This window comes from Perca flavescens, chromosome 11 (assembly GCF_004354835.1).
Source record: "Perca flavescens isolate YP-PL-M2 chromosome 11, PFLA_1.0, whole genome shotgun sequence".
NCBI classification, from domain to species: domain Eukaryota; kingdom Metazoa; phylum Chordata; class Actinopteri; order Perciformes; family Percidae; genus Perca; species Perca flavescens.
Genome location: NC_041341.1, coordinates 22,667,987 through 22,685,169, shown reverse-complemented (window position 1 = coordinate 22,685,169; position 17,183 = coordinate 22,667,987). Strand labels below are relative to the sequence as shown.

At 39.3% G+C, this 17,183-nt stretch overlaps 3 protein-coding genes and 1 non-coding gene across 7 annotated transcripts; all 4 read right to left on the bottom strand.

Moving 5' to 3' along the window:
- Positions 1-1,107: 1,107 nt before the first annotated feature.
- On the bottom strand, positions 1,108-7,750 carry tra2b (transformer 2 beta homolog). Of its 4 annotated transcripts, XM_028591676.1 has the most exons (9): positions 7,457-7,743; positions 4,386-4,624; positions 3,908-4,047; positions 3,630-3,792; positions 3,255-3,443; positions 3,065-3,180; positions 1,722-1,892; positions 1,532-1,602; positions 1,108-1,444 (listed from the first exon to the last, which is right to left on the bottom strand). In XM_028591676.1, exons 4-9 carry the CDS (start codon positions 3,660-3,662, stop codon positions 1,434-1,436), a joined length of 591 nt encoding a protein of 196 aa, XP_028447477.1. In that variant the 5' UTR covers positions 3,663-3,792; positions 3,908-4,047; positions 4,386-4,624; positions 7,457-7,743; the 3' UTR covers positions 1,108-1,433. The 4 variants fall into 4 exon arrangements, with proteins under 4 accessions (XP_028447477.1, XP_028447473.1, XP_028447474.1 ...); XM_028591672.1 differs by lacking the exon at positions 4,386-4,624 and having other exon boundaries at positions 7,457-7,750; XM_028591673.1 differs by lacking the exon at positions 4,386-4,624 and having other exon boundaries at positions 1,722-1,889; positions 7,457-7,750.
- A 2,942-nt stretch (positions 7,751-10,692) lies between these two features.
- On the bottom strand, positions 10,693-12,382 carry hce2l1 (high choriolytic enzyme 2-like 1). The gene is made up of 9 exons (XM_028590456.1): positions 12,311-12,382; positions 12,164-12,215; positions 12,000-12,059; positions 11,750-11,902; positions 11,539-11,656; positions 11,209-11,387; positions 11,010-11,091; positions 10,797-10,921; positions 10,693-10,706 (listed from the first exon to the last, which is right to left on the bottom strand). The coding sequence occupies exons 1-9, from the start codon at positions 12,380-12,382 to the stop codon at positions 10,693-10,695; spliced, it is 855 nt and encodes a 284-aa protein (XP_028446257.1).
- Positions 12,383-13,376: 994 nt separating this feature from the next.
- Positions 13,377-16,623, bottom strand: hce2l2 (high choriolytic enzyme 2-like 2). The gene is made up of 10 exons (XM_028591295.1): positions 16,507-16,623; positions 15,371-15,504; positions 15,246-15,288; positions 15,101-15,160; positions 14,832-14,987; positions 14,572-14,689; positions 14,103-14,281; positions 13,815-13,896; positions 13,602-13,735; positions 13,377-13,491 (listed from the first exon to the last, which is right to left on the bottom strand). The coding sequence occupies exons 2-10, from the start codon at positions 15,428-15,430 to the stop codon at positions 13,472-13,474; spliced, it is 852 nt and encodes a 283-aa protein (XP_028447096.1). The 5' UTR covers positions 15,431-15,504; positions 16,507-16,623; the 3' UTR covers positions 13,377-13,471.
- On the bottom strand, positions 15,903-15,975 carry trnak-uuu (transfer RNA lysine (anticodon UUU)). Its single transcript has one exon. It is a non-coding gene; the product is annotated as a tRNA-Lys (tRNA).
- Positions 16,624-17,183: the final 560 nt, after the last annotated feature.

Below are 17,183 nucleotides of genomic sequence, written 5' to 3'. Positions count from 1 at the left end.
TGTGAGCACCACAATGCAATATATTCCCTTCTTTTGTATTGGGGTAAAGGAAGACTGGACAATGGCCATTTCAAAACATGGACAAATAAAACAACTGCTTGTCCCCACTATATATGAGGTTTGTTCTAATAGTGCTGGTAAACAGACCCTTTAAACTGCTTCTACAGACTACAATAGACTGAGACTCCAACAAGTCATTCAGTTTATCACTGAATATTACTGTTTGGGCTCCTGTGTAACCAGCAGGGGTAGATGTTAGACCTGGCAGGTCTTGCTTCACCACATGTTGAGTAGTAGTTTAGTTTACCTGAAATTAACATTTAGCTGCACTTGCTAATGGAAAAGTTGTCCTCATAAGTTTGTTGACTATAAAGAGAGCCAACAAATCACATATAGTTTAGTTTAAACCTGTTTTATGATTCAGAATTACAGCTTCTGGTCAGGGAATATTAGCCTGATAATCAGACTGAATTGCCTTTTAGTTCCACACCACTGAATTAATGAAAAAATGTGAGATGCAAAACATGCAAAGATTCAAAGGTGTGGAACCAGGCTAAGGGAATATGTAGCTCTCTTGATAGTTTCCCCAGGGGTTATTAGATAAACTGAAACTTTACTGATGTATTTCAGCACATTCATTCAAGTAATCTGTGTCAGTTATAAAATCAATCTAGTTTAAGGAGCTTTCACACCGCCACATGGTAACTTGCTGGTCCAGTCACTTCAATGAGGAAGAAATTGATCACAGCAGTTAGGAGTATTGAACATGCACAGATTACCGCCGGCGGTGTAAAACCAGCTTTACCGTTTTCATTATTTAACTGGTAGCTTGGTAACATTTTGACAGTTTTTAGTTTATAAGATGAAAGCATTTTAGACTTGATAAGTGAGTTCATGCCTTCATTCATTTGTGGATTTGACAGTTTAATGGCTCTCCAGAAAAACTCTAGAAAAGACATGCACTTTAAAGTTGAGAACTAAAATGCTGTAGAAATCAGCACATATAATACACAAGGAGGGTGTATAAAAGCCTTCATCTTACAGCATTTATAAGAGCCTCGCAGCAGCAAATGGTTAAAGTATAGTTAGGAAGGACATGAGTCAAAGTGAGAAAGAAAAAATGCATCTTCCTTTTAATGTGCTCAAAGATGGAACATTCACTCAATTTGTATACAAAAACATTAATAAAAACATTAATATATTTTTTACGACAGATGTGGCCTATACATTTGAAATTAAAATCATGAGGGGGCAGTTTGAGTCATGCCAAATGACACTACTGATCTCAGTTAACACATACTGGTCATGTACATTAGCAAGTGATCACCTGAGTATCACTGAGGATCACCTTAAAATAGAAGATCTATTCTGAAATCAATCATTCCACTCAAACATTTCTGTGTGTGGGAAGTGGAGGGGCTTGACAGCAACGTTCAATAGCGACCTGTGAAACAAAACGGAGTCATTAGACACATTGCAACCTGATGAATGCTCCAATAAAAGAGTGGATCATTTATGAAAAAGGACTCACGGGGAGAATAAGACCGCGACCTGGACCGAGACCTATAAGCCCCTCTGTAGTATGGGGACGGAGATCGCCTTCTGAAACAAGGCAAAATTAAACACATTTATTTTTAACTTCAGAGGATATTAAAAAAAGAAACACCACAAGTTAAGAATACATTTCTGCAGGCTATGCTGAAAAGATTGACATAAGTCACCTGTATGACCTGTAGTGATCCCTGTCATCGTAGCGTTCATAGCCGCCTCTGTCGTATCCTCGGTCGTATCCGCGGTCGTATCCACGGTCATAGTCTCGTGAGTTGCGGCGAGGACCACTTGGACCACTTCCACTACCTCCACTACTACTACCACCACCACCACCACCACCACTACACAGAAGACAATACAAAGATCAGATTTTGTTTCCTACTTAACAATTAGATTTACAGTTAGGTTTTATTTTATTATTACAATTCATTCCATCTCAATTTAATAAGACAGGTGCCCATCATATCACATATAATATACTGATTATTCTAATGTTATAGCAAAGAGACTCCACTTGAAATGTATCTTCAAGTCTGCGATAAACGCTGATGATGCTGTTAATACTCTCTCTGAGCAGAACTATCCAGCCATGTATGTGGCTTTAGCAAGCATATAATCAGGCCATGGTGGGACACTCAAAGCCTTTCAATTTACTTTATAACAGGTATTTTAAAAAGTTAAAAAAATTAGATCTTTCCATTTATATGAAAACATTCCCTTGCCGAGGTCTTAAGGTTATTCATTGCTTTTAACAGGAACAAGATGCCTTACATCAAACCTGTTTTTTAGTTTTTTTTTTTAATAAACCCAATGTAAGTGCTCCTGTTTCACCAAATCGGTTATTATATTAATTATATTAAGTAATTATTTCCACCTGACTGACCTCTGTATCTGGTACAGTTTAAACAAACTAAATGTACCTGGAAGTTGGAAGGGCTCAATTTTGCATTTATTTTATAACTTTCTTTTAAATATATTTACGGTAGGTTATTATAAATTTAGGTCAAGGTTATTCATTAATAAGACAATTTCTGTTTATGACATTACACATACAGTTCTAGACAAAGTGATTACTCACCTCTTCTATAATTACACAACTAAAATTCTTTTCCAGCTAAATTTGTCACGTTAATTAAAGCAAATTAAAGCACCCAGGGCTGAATCGATTCACTACTGATCCACCTTCCCAATATTATGCTTTTTGTCATTTTTGTGATAACACTAGTGACTATAGTACGGCTGTGTGGCATTCAAACATCAGTGAGCCTTTCCACCTAACAAATTGGATGATTTTGATGTCCATATTTGTTAGTAGTAGATTGAATAACACTGTCAAAATTGGCCCAAAACCTTGGGTCCAAAATAAATACAGTAATATTAGCTCCAAATACGGCCTTCTATTTGTAAGAAAACCACTCCGAAGTTTTACTTAAGAAATTATAAGCATTCATCTTTATCTTTGGTAGATTGTCTAATTATTCCACACAAACACAGTATGTTTTAGATGCCTTACTATGTGGGTCGGCCCATGTAGATTCCAGGGGTTGGGGTGTGAGGTCTTTTTGTGATGGAGAAGTCTACCCTGATCCTACGACCATCCAGCTCCATGCCGTTTGCTCGTTCCTTTGCCTGAACATACAAATACATATTAATCACCTCTTTAGACCCAGAAAATATTTCTTTTCCAACTCATGTTCTTATACCTCCTTGGCATCACCGGTGTTCTCAAAGTACACAAAAGCAAAGCCCCTGGAACGCCTCGACTGCTGGTCATACACAATAGAGACATCCGCCAGGGGGCCATATTTAGAGAAGACTTCCCTCAGATCCCTCTCCGTGGTGTACAAGCTCAGGCCAAACACTCCCACGCAACCGTTTGGGTCTGGATTAGCCTGTGGTTGTAAAGATATTACAGTTCTGAAGAGTCCTTCATAATCAAAACAAAAAGTTTCTTTAGTATTAAATTCTGAATCATTATATAGTAGTGTTTAGGATCTAGGATGAATATTTTCATACATTATGCAGAAAGAACATAAGCAAAGCTGACTGATTTTTAAAAACGGCCATTGAGCACTTACTCGGTTACCGATGTGCCTGCGGCGGTTGGACATCGGTGAGCGGCTATGACTCCGGCGTCGGCGCTCTCCACTGTAGGACCTACTGTGAGATCGGCGGCGGTAGGACCTTGAGCGGGATCGAGATCGGCTATAGTGTCTCCGTGAGCCACGGTGAGAGTGGGACCTGTATAGACAGAAACACTTCAACGTTCATATTTGTTCAATGAGCACGCATCTACATATCCAGTCTGTCAACTGGCATGGGTGGAGTTTAAAAAACAAAAAATGTTTTCACTCACCCAGATTTTGACCGGGACCGGGATTTGGAGCGGGAGTGGCGGGAGCCTTCTTTTGAACGGGCAGGCGACCGAGCTGGGGAGCGGCTTGCAGACTTCCTAGAGCCCCGAGGACTCACACTCCTGGATGCAGAGCGAGACTCCTAACGAACCACACACACACCAACACACCTCTTGTCAGCACCAATGAGAGGACAAAATGAGAAATGTGCCTAAAAAAAAAAATTCTATTTAGTAATTAAGACTATCCTGTCAAAAGTACAGAAAAACTGAATTTAGGTTTGTGGATTAGGAATGCAGGTTAATGCTATTTTTGTAGCCATGGATAATATGACATCAATAGGATTACATTAATCAATATAATTAAATTGTCAACATGATGAAAAAAAAAACAGAAATTTGTCAGTTGTGTAAAAGTGTAATGATTTAAACTGTTGTATAAAATAACAAGAACATGCACGCAAACAGACCAGAAAATTACTTAGTGGGTGGCCTTATCCAGATTACTTCCTTAACTTCATTTCTGTAACTTCATTACTTCACATTATTCTTCTTTCTTCAATTGTTTTACTTCTTCTTACTTCCCCCATCTCACACTGCCCATACTTCTTCCCTCGTCATGTTTTAGCATGCATTCAACAATTCAGCTTCACACATCTGAGCTTCATATTATTGAAAATAAAGTGGACTTCTTCCGCATTTTCTTCGTCCAATCTTAACCTTTATGAAAAAGAAAAGGATGAAGAATTTATGACTACAATTAAAACTGCACCCGCATTCAACTTTTAATGTGTATAATCTTATGACATGCATTGGAATGTTTAAGACCACATAATACAATTTCTTTATGTTACAATATTTCACTTTCAGTGGTTCTACATTCACTGTTAATGTCCTTTCGGCCACTTTTAGTTAGACTCAGCCTCAGACCAGTCCTATACATTTACAAGTCAGTACAAAATGAGCCATGATTACTTTTCAGTTTTAGCTTTACATTTTTTGTTGTTGCAATAAATACATTGTTTTCCATATTAAATAGACGCTGCAGACATCATTTCTGACAAGTGGCATCTAAGGCATTCAAGTGTATTTCAAACCACTGAATGTGAATAACCTATTCAAGATTAAACCCCACCAACATTGTCTTCATTTAAAAAAAACACACACAAATCTCAGTTTAATGTAGCCCAAACAACCTCAAGATGCTTCTGCCACCCATCTGTATTGACTTGCATTACCAGGAGTGATGATGCTGGCATTAAATCTTGGGAGTAAGCTGGAGATTTATCAAGAGTAAAGACACATTTTCTTCAAAGAGAAACTGCTTAAACGCAAACACGGTGGCACAAACAAACTTTTAAACTTATTTATTAAAGTAAAAAAAAAAAAAAACACGAAGGCTGAATGTGCGAGTCAATGCAAATGAATAAAATGACATCTTGAGGCCGTTCATTTTACATTGTTGTTCAATAACATTATGTTGCTTCATTTTACAGAAAGTACCCATGCCCAAACCCAAAATGAGAGATACCATAATGACAATTTAGTATTAATGTAAGCAAATGTAAATTCACATCACTCAACAGAGATCCTATCTTCCATCTCTAAATGCAATTTACTACCAGTCAGTTCCAATTAACGTATTTCTTCTGAAGAATTAACCAGAATCTGGTTTTACACCGCCACATGACAACCGCCCTGACCGACGTCTACCGGGAAGAGCATTTTCGAAAAAAGCAAAGCTCTTTTAAAAAGAGGTTCCTGTTGCCCGGCAGTTACCACCAGAAGTTCAGCACGCTGAACTCTGGGCGCGGAGCAAAATCTGGGCTCGTTCATGTGGGTGGCAACTGCTTCATACCCCTACCGCCAGGGTCTAAACCGCTTCCCCTCGGCCGCCTTCCCCTCACTGAAACGACAAGAGGCGGCAAGTTACAGCACACTTATGTACCAAACGTGTCTACAGGGGTGTTTTTTGACCATGGAATAATCCCCCTTCCCAGCATTGGACGCCTGATGGGCTTGCCACTGGCAGTTATCAATTTCTCTTCAATGACCACTGACAAGCAAAGAAAACAGGCTACACCTTGCGATAACCGCGAGGGCTGCACCTGATTTGATGAAGGCTTCACGGTCTGCTCCCAGATTTCAAAATGGACCAACTTTGTAGCTGGTTTGAAAACTTACAAGAATGTATTGTCCGGCTGCTTAAATAAACAATGAATGGGAAGCGTGGAAATGACACCGACTGTGGACACGTTCACGTGGTGCGTGGGAAACGGCCCAAAGTTTCCCAAAAAAGCAAAGCGTTTTTAAAAATGGTTCCTGCTGCCTGATGTTTACCACCAGAAGTTCGGCACAGTAGGGCTGGGCAATATATCGATAATATATTGACATCATGATACAAGATTAGATATCAGATTTTGGATATTGTAACCGTAATATGATATAAGTGTTGTCTTTTCCTAGTTTTACAGGCTACATTACAGAAAACTGATTATTCTGAATTTATTAGACTGTTTTAGCTTTTCTATTGTTTGCCATTACCCATGTAACGTTTGTCATTAAACCCACTTTACTGATGATTATTTATTACAAATCTCATTGTGTAAATATTGTGAAAGCACCAATAGTCAACCCTACAATATCGTTGCAATATGGAGGTATTTGGTCAAAATTATCGGGATATTTGATTTTCTCCATATTGCCCAGCTCTGCGGCACAGTGAACTCGGTCTATAAGACCTTTTTCACGGCAGACATGTTGATATGTCATAGTAGGAAAAGCACAGGTGTATTCCAAACCATTGATGATGGCTGCATTCCACTCATAGATATATGCATATGCATTCCACTTAGGAGAGGCCCTGGTATTATTCATGCTGACTCACTGAAATAGCTTACTGGGACACTTGATGGAATTGAGCCATCGTTAAGGTTATCAATTTCAGCTGTGCTTTTCCTACTATGACAAGTCAAAATGTCTGCTGTGAAAAAGGTCCATTCATACCCCAAAGACAGAATCAAAACCGCTTCGCCTATGCCGCCTTCCCCTCATTGAAATGACTGGAGGCGGCGAGTTACCGGGCGGCGGTGTAAAAGCCCGTTTAGTTTCTGCGCCATTTGCTAACGTAACGTTAGGTAAATGTATGCCCTCAAATATTACACGATATACATTGAACCACTCATTTTAACCGCAGCTTTTAATAATTTGTTTGGTTAAAGTTAGCATAAACATTGCGGTCTGTGGCCTAACGTTAGCTAGCTAACACAGCTATCGCTAGCTAGCTTAACTAACGGATATTAGCAGACGCTATTATTTACTGTAACGTCAACGTTACATTACCTGGAGCTCATTTTAGTCGTCTAATATTAGCAAATCCAACTTACAAATTGGCATATTCATGTTTTATAAAATAAAGATAATCCAGGGATATATTTAGACTGGATAGTTAGCTAGCTAACGTTAGCCAACACAATGTGAAGACATTTCTAAACAACCGAATCATTTAGCTCCATTAAAACGTTACAACGCTTTCATAAAGCTCATACGTACCCGCTCGCCGTAACCTTTGTCATTATCGCTCATTTTTAGTGCCACTGAATATATTGCAATGACAGATTGTTATGGCGCGGCGCTAACCAGCTAGCTACAATTAGCTACAACGGTACGTATGCTTGTGTGTGTGTATGTATGTGTCTCTGTGTGCTGCAGCAGCGAGCGACTACGCTAAACCCCTCCCCCTGCGCAGAATGGATAGATGCAGATGCCATGCGGTGGGCAAGTAACGTTAACTACTAGTTACATTCCTCCATAATATAGCCTACTGATAGTGTCCTTAACGAATTAACGACTTTTAAAAGTTAGGTCCATATTCCCAATCGGACTCTGTATATCCTAATAACAGTAAACTGAAACACAATGTAGGGAACAATGAGCTAGGAGGTGGTATTGAGATTGCAATACTGGAAATTGAAGTTCACTACCATTAACGATATATATTGCTCAATGGGCACATTCGTATCTCATATAGGGTATACTCAATAACCTATTTTTTAAATGTATAAAAAAGAGAATGTGCGATCAGGGGTAATTTAAGGATTTTTTAAGTGGGGTGGCACAGGGCCGGGGGACCCAGGGGATTTTATCAGAATACAGCATAGAAAGTCTGTTTAGAAATATAGGAATAGAATATCTTTATTGTCATTGTAACATATACAACGAAATTAAGTGCAGTCCTTTTCAGTGCCAAACATCTATGAGGTAGCCATATACCATAATAAATAATAAATACATAGTAAAAAAAGCTACTACTGCAAACATATTATATTAATTCTAAAAAACACATGGGAGACACACTCATACAGGCATCCACATTTAAAAATTGCACATAGCCCTATTGAGGTAGATTAGTGGTAGGAACTATACTTTTGCAGCATTAGTCAATGCACTTATGGCTGTTGGATAAAAGCTGAAAATATTGGATAGGATAGAACAACACAATGTAATTTTGCTAAATAAAACACATCACATTCATTAATTTCACTTGTTTTTATTTTTTTGTATCAAAATACAATACACATCTTCTATAGGCTCTTAGGGCAACATTTTGGATAGTGATTATACATTAAACATGTATTAAGTACAGTGTTTCTCACAGAATTACATAGTTGTGGTCGTAGCTGAGTGGTGAAGAGGGACTTCAGTTAGCCGCTGCAGCAGCTCGAATTTAGCCTTCGCAGACCCTAGCGCCAAATGCCCTCCATCCCTTCGCGTTTAGCGGCCTTTACATTTAAATTTTTATCGAGAAAGGGTTTAGGTCAGATTCAGAGCACCCTGAGGTCCCGATATTTTCAGCGGCTATTGAAGCTAAGATCAACCGATAAAAGTTATACTGCAAACCGGGTTTAGAGCACTGTTCGGTCCCGCTCTTGTCCGAGTCTCTGTTGCTGCCCTTGATTTTTGAGGTCCTACAATGGTTATAAGTTCTGTACCGTCTCTCTCCTCCCAAAAGCGGGCAGGAGGGATTGCAGAAAACCTTTTGAGAACCTCCAGGAACATTCTCTGAATGTTCTCTAAAAGTTCTCTGCATGTCTTTTAAAAAAAGACATAGGCCTACAAAGGTTAAAGGTTATTTTTTTAAACCTTCAGAGAACCGTCACAGAACGTTCCCTGTAGGTTTTCTGAACCTCTGTTCAGGGAACGTTCCCTAAAGGTTAAAAGAAAAAGAGGCAGTTTTCGATCAAGAACCTTTAAAAACATGCTTAGTCGTGGTAGGGGATCCCTCTTAGACCTGGCCTTCCTAAAAGTTCTCCCTCTTCCCTCCTGAGAAGGTAGTTGTTCACGACATGCTGATTTGAAATTTTAATAAAGGTACTGAAAAGGTAAAAATTGTAGCCTATGTCTGATCTATATTGAAGGGATCCATCTGACAGTGGTAATACAAGTTTAAATGCATTTATACTATTATTACCACTGTCAGATGATAATTATTATCATTTATTTATAGACCTAGGCTACTATTATTACCACTGTCAGATGGATCAGCAGTTCATCCATCCATCTTGGTCCGCTTATCCGGTATCGGGTCCAGCAGGGGACCCCAAACTTCCCTTTCCCGATCCACATTAACCAGCTCTGACTGGGGGATCCTGAGGCGTTCCCAGGCCAGGTTGGAGATATAATCCTTGCTTCCACCTAGTCCTGGGTGTTCCCCGAGGCCTCCTCCCAGCTGGACGTGCCTGGAACACCATAGGGAGGCGCCCAGGGGGCATCCTTACCAGAGCAGCGGCTCTACTCCGAGCTCCTCACGGATGACGGTGCTTCACACCTTATCTCTAAGGGAGACGCCAGCCACCCTCCTAAGGAAGCCCATTTCGGCCGCTTGTAGGCTACCCTGGATCAGCAGTTTTTTTTGTGAATTTGTTGCACGGTTACAACAGGATTCAAGGTCTAGGTTTTTAGTGCTGGGATTTTGCTACAGGAGATTGGCAGATAAAACTGCACTAAATATAAAAAGACCAATTAAGTGACATTTCTGTGGCTTTTGAGTTATAAGCGGGATCCTACACAGAAATGCTGGACTTACACTCAAAACTCCATTCAAACCATAAAGTGCTGCACATCTTTCATACATTCTGGGTAGCCTATTTCAACTTTTTAAAGCCACCAATTCAGTTTAGAATATCAGGTGCAGGAGGGATTTATTTCTGATAAACTGGATGAAGTGCCCCTTGTGTCGAGGAAATTCTCCTAATTAAGTCTTTAAAAAGCCTCTTGTTTCAGCTACAAATGTGTAAAACAAACTATTACTCTATTACATTACTGTTGCATTTTCTTTATTCAAAGTGAGAAGTAGCTGAGAAGGAGGCAGAAAATGAGACAAACTAATTCAGAGATTGGATGCAGTGATCTAAGGGGCCGACCACACGGAAACGTTTTTTTGTGCAAAGATCGTTTTGGTACGTGTGGACGGGGCCTAATTGGCAGCAGCAGGCACGTAAAAATGTATGCTGATTTGAGCTATTTTAGAGAAAAACAGCTTTTAATTTTTACTTTCCCCTTTATTTCACTTTATCTGTATCCCAGATTAGTAAAATTTACCCAGAACTGACTAACACAATCTAAAAGTACAGACTATAATCTGTGATAACTGAAAATACTAATACAGAAAGATGAAATTGCTATAAAGTAATGTTGCCCATTTAATCTACTAAAGACCACAAGTTACAATTAACCACTTTACACCGCTGACAACATAATATACCTGAATAATAACACTTTGGATCCAGTTACTCATTGACACCTGTAGTGGGGAGTAGAGAGAAAATGTAATCACTCATTTTGAATGAAAGAAAGTTTTTTTTTAAACCCGGATTTGTGTAAATTCACCTACCACAGTTATATAGGATGTTTATTTTATGAAGATCTAGATTACTGGGTCCATCTCGCTGGCCAATTGGAATGTAAGGATCTGGTTTGGGGATTATTGTTGGTCCACCATCTTCAGAGAAGGCATATCTGGAGAGAGAAATTAAGTATATGGTATTGTGACACCCCAGCCAAACATGCAAAACCAAAAATGATGTTGCCTCAAAGAGCAGCTCACCTTCCATAATGCATGACAGAGTTGTAGTCATATGGACTATTGAGATTGTTTGTCACCTGTTTCCTGAAGTTATGAATGTGATCTGTAAAAACATAAAAGATAGAACACAAAACTCATTTGGTGAGGAAAGGACTAACTTTGTGGACTGGGCTTTCTGAATGCAATGACACAATGTTGGGAGGTAATCATTCATCCAAACCTGGCATTATGTTTTTCCATACAATTGAGACATAGTGGTCACGGTCTGAGCGAGACTGCTCATGTACAAAGCCCAGGGCGTGCATGAACTCGTGGGCAGCCACTCCTGACCACATGCACCCAGGCGTCTGCAGTGACAGGATCTGGCTTCCTCCAGTCTGCCCCAGGAACGACCAGCAGCTTGGGGTACAAAAGCGGAAATGACGTGTCATCATCACATTAGCAAAATCACCTCATAAGAATCATCCTCTGCAGCGCTGTGGAGATAGGTCTGGCAATGCGAGACTACTGTATATACGCGGTGAATTTCAAGACAAAAAGTCATGCTCACCCATATCTAGGCTGAATATCAAGAAAGCTGACTTGATGAGTGCGTGGAACAAATTTAATACATGTTCCAGCGGCAATGTCTTGCATCCCAGTTTCTATAGTGATTCTGTCCATGTCATCTACAGCAAAAAAAACAACAACTTTTGAGTTAAACAGAAAGATTTTGACTCCCAATGCATTTGCAACACCTCTTTACATCTTTAGATTCATACCATATAGTGGAGAGATTATGAAGGGAACATAAACAAATCCATCAACTGATTTAGACCACAGACAGGCATTGCCAGGGCAGGTTATTGCACTCCGTACGTATGACGCAGCAATATCTCCATCTCTGATTGACAGTCCTCGGGGGGCTCGCAACCCTGATGAGAAAAATCCCTTAATTGAGTCCAGGGTATTCTAAAAAAACATATAACTACTTAAATCAGCACAATTTCATATCATGTACAGCTGACTTACTGCTATTGATTTCCAGGATTTGATCCATTGCATTCATTTCATCACGGTCTGTAATTTCATCTGAACACAAAAACAAAGACATGCAAATCTCCCTCATTTTCCATTATTATTAAAATGAAGAGTATGATTTACATGCATGTAAGATAACTTTTTCCAGAGCCCACCTGAGTATTTCCTTTTTAACCTTACTTTTCCCTCATGCACTCCAGTAGAATTCTGTAATACAAAGGTGCATTATAATACATTTAGTTGCAAAGCATGACAAGACTAAAAGGGGCATTTGCTCTAAAATAAGTTATTTTGGTACTGACCTTAACAGGTAGAGTATACACCTGAGTCAGCAAGCCAAACCAGACACCCAGAAGGATCATGGTAGAATGCATTCTTGTGTTTCAGCTTGGTAAACCAGTTTCAGTCCACAGTCTTCCAGTGCGCTAAGAGCTAAATGAACTCCTCACCTCCACTGAATATATATACCCACTTCTCCTCCACTGCTTTCTACTGATAGGGCACATGTTCTATGTTGAAGCATGATTAAAGACCCCTCATCATCCAACGTGTGTAATTTACTCAATTCCACTGCTGATCCGCAACAGGTGGTCCTGATGCTGACCTTCACTTGTGCCCAGTACTTAGCACATGTAAGATTCAGCACTTTCAGAAACGAAGGTGTTTTGCTTTTGGATGTACTACAACTCAGCAGTTGCTATTGGGAGAATAACTGTCCACCCACTCCAACAGACCAGCAATTTGTGTCTGACTGTACTGGTAACCAGTGATTTTGTGATAAACTATCAGTTGATAACTATCTTGACAACAATTATTTTGTCACGTAGGTAAATACATAAAAACAAACCCTTATCCTTCTACAAATATTATTCCTTTTTTATCAAGGGGCCAATTTGAAGGGCAATGACTGAATAAAGAATCCCATCTGTTGGCTGTTTATGAAATGTTGCCTGTGTCACTGCAAGAATAATACAATAATATTGCTGTATCTGAGTTAAGGGTGCATGGTTTCAAGTATGGATACATTCTTGCCATACCACAAATTGGCTCTTTATCAAGCAAGGTATTTTATTTAGTCTTCCTCTGATTAAAACACACTTCGATCTATTTTTCCTTTAATTGTGATCAAATGACCCATACTTTAATTCTTCCAAAACTGCAGGCGAGCATGCATGCAAGTTACATTTTCTTCAAATTCAAATAATCTGTTACTGATTTTTTTTAAATGACACATGCTGTATAAACTGGGCGGATAAGGACACTTGGATGAATACTTGTCTCTTTACTATAACAACACAAACACCCCCGCTCATTTTCAACATCAGCGACATGTCTTGTTTAAACACATACAGAGAAAATGCTAATAGAAAGCTTGAATCAGTCTTTATTGAAATTGTTTCCATGATTTAGATCCGTTTATTATATTAGCTATCACATTCCTGTTTCACATTTAATCAGTTTGATTAGTATTCATCCATGGCACCTGCGTAGAGAGAGACAGAAAAGGTGACAAGGTTATATTTGCCCATTTTGCAATACAGTTACTAGCTCTGACATAATTACTGGAGGTTAGTTAGGATGTTCGGTACCAACCACATTTATAAAGCTTGTTGATTTTCATCTGGTCAATGTGGCTGAGAGTCGATGCCTGGCCCAGCTTTATGTCCTTGCTGTTGTGGCTGTTCTTAGGAATGATGGTTGGCTGCCCATCCTGAGAGTAGGCATACCTAAACATATCCATGTTATAGCATAAGACATAAGCCACATTATAATATCTTGATTGATCTACATGTAATTATTACTTACATCCCAAAGTGCATGATTGAGCCATAGTCATATGGTAGGTCCAGACTGTCAGTCTTAAACTTCTCAAAGTTCCTTAACCGATCTGATGGAAATCAGAAAATATTTTAATCTAAATATTTGTGAGTAATCATTTGGATTTTTGTTGTTTTTGTATACAGTTGAGCATTTTACATCTTTGTTTCAAAAAATTGGTGTAGAATGCAGTTGATTATAAATATTCTTCAATTTACCATTTGTAGAGAACTCATTAGCCAATGCCAACCCCCCTTCCCGTCCCTTTAAATTTACCCCTCCAAATGTTCGGCCACATGATGGTGACATAGTTGTCCCGGTCAGAGCGAGACTGCTCGTGCACAAAGCCTAGGGCATGCATGAATTCATGGGAAATCACTCCAACCCGGAGGCAGTCAGGGCTCTGGAGAGACACGGTCTGTCTTCCACCACGCGTACCAAGGTAGGACCAACACCTGGACACACACACACACACACACACACACACACAGAACATATCATTAGAACAACTTTCAAGGAGTGAGTTTAGTGCTGTACCGTAGAGGAGGAAAGTAAATATTAAATGATAATTGAAGGTTTACCCATTTAGATTATATATTTCTTATAATTATTATATTTCAACAAAACAAACTGCTGCTATTCAACTCTCCCATTTCACATTTCTTCCACACAGGAAAAAAAAAATGGAGTAACATTTTGAAAACAAAGACTGCAGGGATCAAACTTTCCAAGCAAATGCTCTCACCCAGACTTTGGCTGGATGTCGATGTAGTCTCGCTGGTGAGTCCGGGGAACAAACCGCACACAGGTACCTTTCTCTATGCTCTCCATCCCTTTCTTTATCAGCTTTGTCTCAATTTCAGCTGGTCATTTGTTTAGACACAGTGGACAGAGAAGAGACCATTCATAAATCACCAAATACAAAGTTGGTGAATCAAAAAAAGTATCAGACTGTAATGTATTGCATTTGTTTACACTTTTACACAGAAAACTAAAATGACGTACAGTATTCAGGTGAGAGCCTATATGCAACATAGACATGTCCATCCACTGACTTAGACCAGAGGCAGCTACGGGCGAAGCAGACTTTGGAGCGCCTTCCAGAAGAAACAGCAATGTCTCCGTCTCGGAGACTGGTAGTGCCGTCTATGATTCGGGAAGCTAAGACAGAAATCATGGAAAATAAAATCATTCTGGACATGGCAACAGGAGCTCATTTGTTAGAGCATGTTGTGTAAACTGCAAAAAATGCAAATAAATTGTGTGCAATTTACCTTGGAACTCATTAGTTTTAATGATTTCGTCCATTGCTGTCCCATCATATTCTTCACGTTCTTAAAAAGGAGAGTTTTTAGTCAGCGCATGTGTTTTTACTGCTGTTTTACATTAACATTTAGATCCATTCCAAATTGCATTTACCTTTATAGCCAATGGGGCCCCATTTTGGGCTGAACAAAAATGTCTGCAAAACAAAGACAGACAAAGTTTTTTGAAATTCTGGTGCAGTCTGTTCGCAGTCCCATTCCAATCCCATGCATATTTACCTGAGCATGTACCGCCGAGAGACAGTTAGAAACCAGGCACAAGACGATAATCCGCTCCATCTTTGCCAGTCTGATGCCTTCAGTGTTGCCATTTTCCCTGCACAAACACCTAGCTTTATAGGCGTTTCCAGTCACTGTCCAGAGATAATACCCATGATTATCTCAGGTAAATTATAGGTTACTGTTGTTTGTTTATGAGTAAGTTTAATCCCCAAATTAGTTTGATTCATTCATAAACAACAACTCCAACAGTAGGATAATGTGAGGTTTCACTGTGGGTAATAACAGCTCCACTTCAATGACTAGTTTTAAATTAAATGGTTTAATGTTTGGCACAGGTTTTTGGGCAATTTTAGGCTTTGGATTTCTTATACATTTAACAGGAGTGGTGTTTTCTTTCTACTGAAGTTAAGTTTACCAACAGTTACTATGCCGCGCTTCTAATTTCATATGATAAATAGCACTCGCAAAAACCATGTGTTAATAACATATTCTCATCTTCAATACGTTGTGAAAAGAAAAAAAAATCTACCGCCCGAACAGGGACTTGAACCCTGGACCCTCAGATTAAAAGTCTGATGCTCTACCGACTGAGCTATCCGGGCTCTGACACATCGTCCGGAAGTGCTTTATATAAAGCGACACAAAGACGATTACCTGCTAAGACAAATGACGAATACTACGAGTACGGCAGGTCCTGGCACAGATTTTAAGAAACACTTTACACATTATATAATGACCGCATTTTCTGGCCATACATTTCTGTCAGAACACGGAAATTCTACGGTAGGTTGACGCAACTCGAAGCTAGCCTAACCTAGCTAGGTATAACGTTAATTAACATTAGCTAGCCTAAATTTGCAAAGTTTGATGTGTGTGGCTACAACGAAATACGTCACTACGTTACGAATGACCAAGGACAATTACATTTAACGTTACATTAATGTTGGCAAAGTGAGTATTATTGCATCTTTGTTAAAAAACGAAGTATGGTATGTTCACGTGGGTATTCACCCCTCTCGCAGGATCATGTCAAAGAGCTGCAGAATGCCATCCAAGAAAGCACTCGCAAACTGGTGGAGGCCCAGCAGAAAACACTTCGTGCTGAGGAAGAGATTATTCAATGGTAACGTTACCGTTATTAAAGTCTATATGTAGCGTTGGATTGGTTAACTTGAGTTGAGGAGAATTTGGTCTCAGGATTAGAATGTAAAACACTTTCTGTCTTTTGCACCTGTATCCTGCCTGTTACGTTTTTGCTTACGTCACACGGTGATTATCCATAAGGTGGTTATCAGCATTATGTCTATGGTTATCAGTATTGAACTTTTATGGTTCGGCCCATGTGTGAATTAAGGTTTAACATTTCACATTTTACTGTGGCGCTAATTGACAGTTGCCATCTCAGTGTTATAAACGCCATTGTAAGCCAAAGTGAAGTGTTTTTCTCTTTGCTGTTTAGTTTGTTTAACTTTATTATTTCATTGTCCATACTCTTGGATGAATGTTACAAGGCTGGGGCCCTTAGGGCTTGGCAATATGGCCCAGATGGATCTTCTATCCCTATCAGAATGTCTGTAGTGAACAAGATGTAGGCCTATTGGATGTTTTCTTTCACCCTTCAAGGAAGTGAATCTAAATCCTTTTTTACATTATGAACCTGAGTTGCTTTTATTCAGCCTGTTACCCAACAGTTGATAGCTTCACTTAAAGTTGTCAAAACAATACTTCTACTTAAGGCCCTATATAGACTACTATCACATCATACAGTGTTGACTTTGTTCATTCATATTTTCTTATGAGTCCTGTTCTC

What these genes read in the sequence shown, in the direction of transcription:
- hce2l1 (XM_028590456.1), bottom strand. Translation starts at nt 12,382, where the DNA reads ATGCATTCTACCATGATCCTTCTGGGTGTCTGGTTTGGCTTGCTGACT. An exon ending in AATCCTGGAAATCAATAGCA is followed by an intron (nt 11,903 to 11,999) that starts GTAAGTCAGCTG and finishes TTTTCTCATCAG; the next exon opens with GGTTGCGAGCCCCCCGAGGA. An exon ending in ATGGAAAAACATAATGCCAG is followed by an intron (nt 11,092 to 11,208) that starts GTTTGGATGAAT and finishes ATGTTTTTACAG; the next exon opens with ATCACATTCATAACTTCAGG.
- tra2b (XM_028591672.1), bottom strand. Translation starts at nt 7,489, where the DNA reads ATGAGCGATAATGACAAAGGTTACGGCGAGCGG. An exon ending in ACAAAGGTTACGGCGAGCGG is followed by an intron (nt 4,048 to 7,456) that starts GTACGTATGAGC and finishes GTGGTTCGTTAG; the next exon opens with GAGTCTCGCTCTGCATCCAG. An exon ending in GCAGGCACATCGGTAACCGA is followed by an intron (nt 3,444 to 3,629) that starts GTAAGTGCTCAA and finishes TTACAACCACAG; the next exon opens with GCTAATCCAGACCCAAACGG.
- hce2l2 (XM_028591295.1), bottom strand. Translation starts at nt 15,430, where the DNA reads ATGGAGCGGATTATCGTCTTGTGCCTGGTTTCTAACTGTCTCTCGGCG. An exon ending in GTGGCCGAACATTTGGAGGG is followed by an intron (nt 13,897 to 14,102) that starts GTAAATTTAAAG and finishes GATTTCCATCAG; the next exon opens with ATCGGTTAAGGAACTTTGAG. An exon ending in TCAATCATGCACTTTGGGAT is followed by an intron (nt 13,736 to 13,814) that starts GTAAGTAATAAT and finishes GGATATGTTTAG; the next exon opens with GTATGCCTACTCTCAGGATG.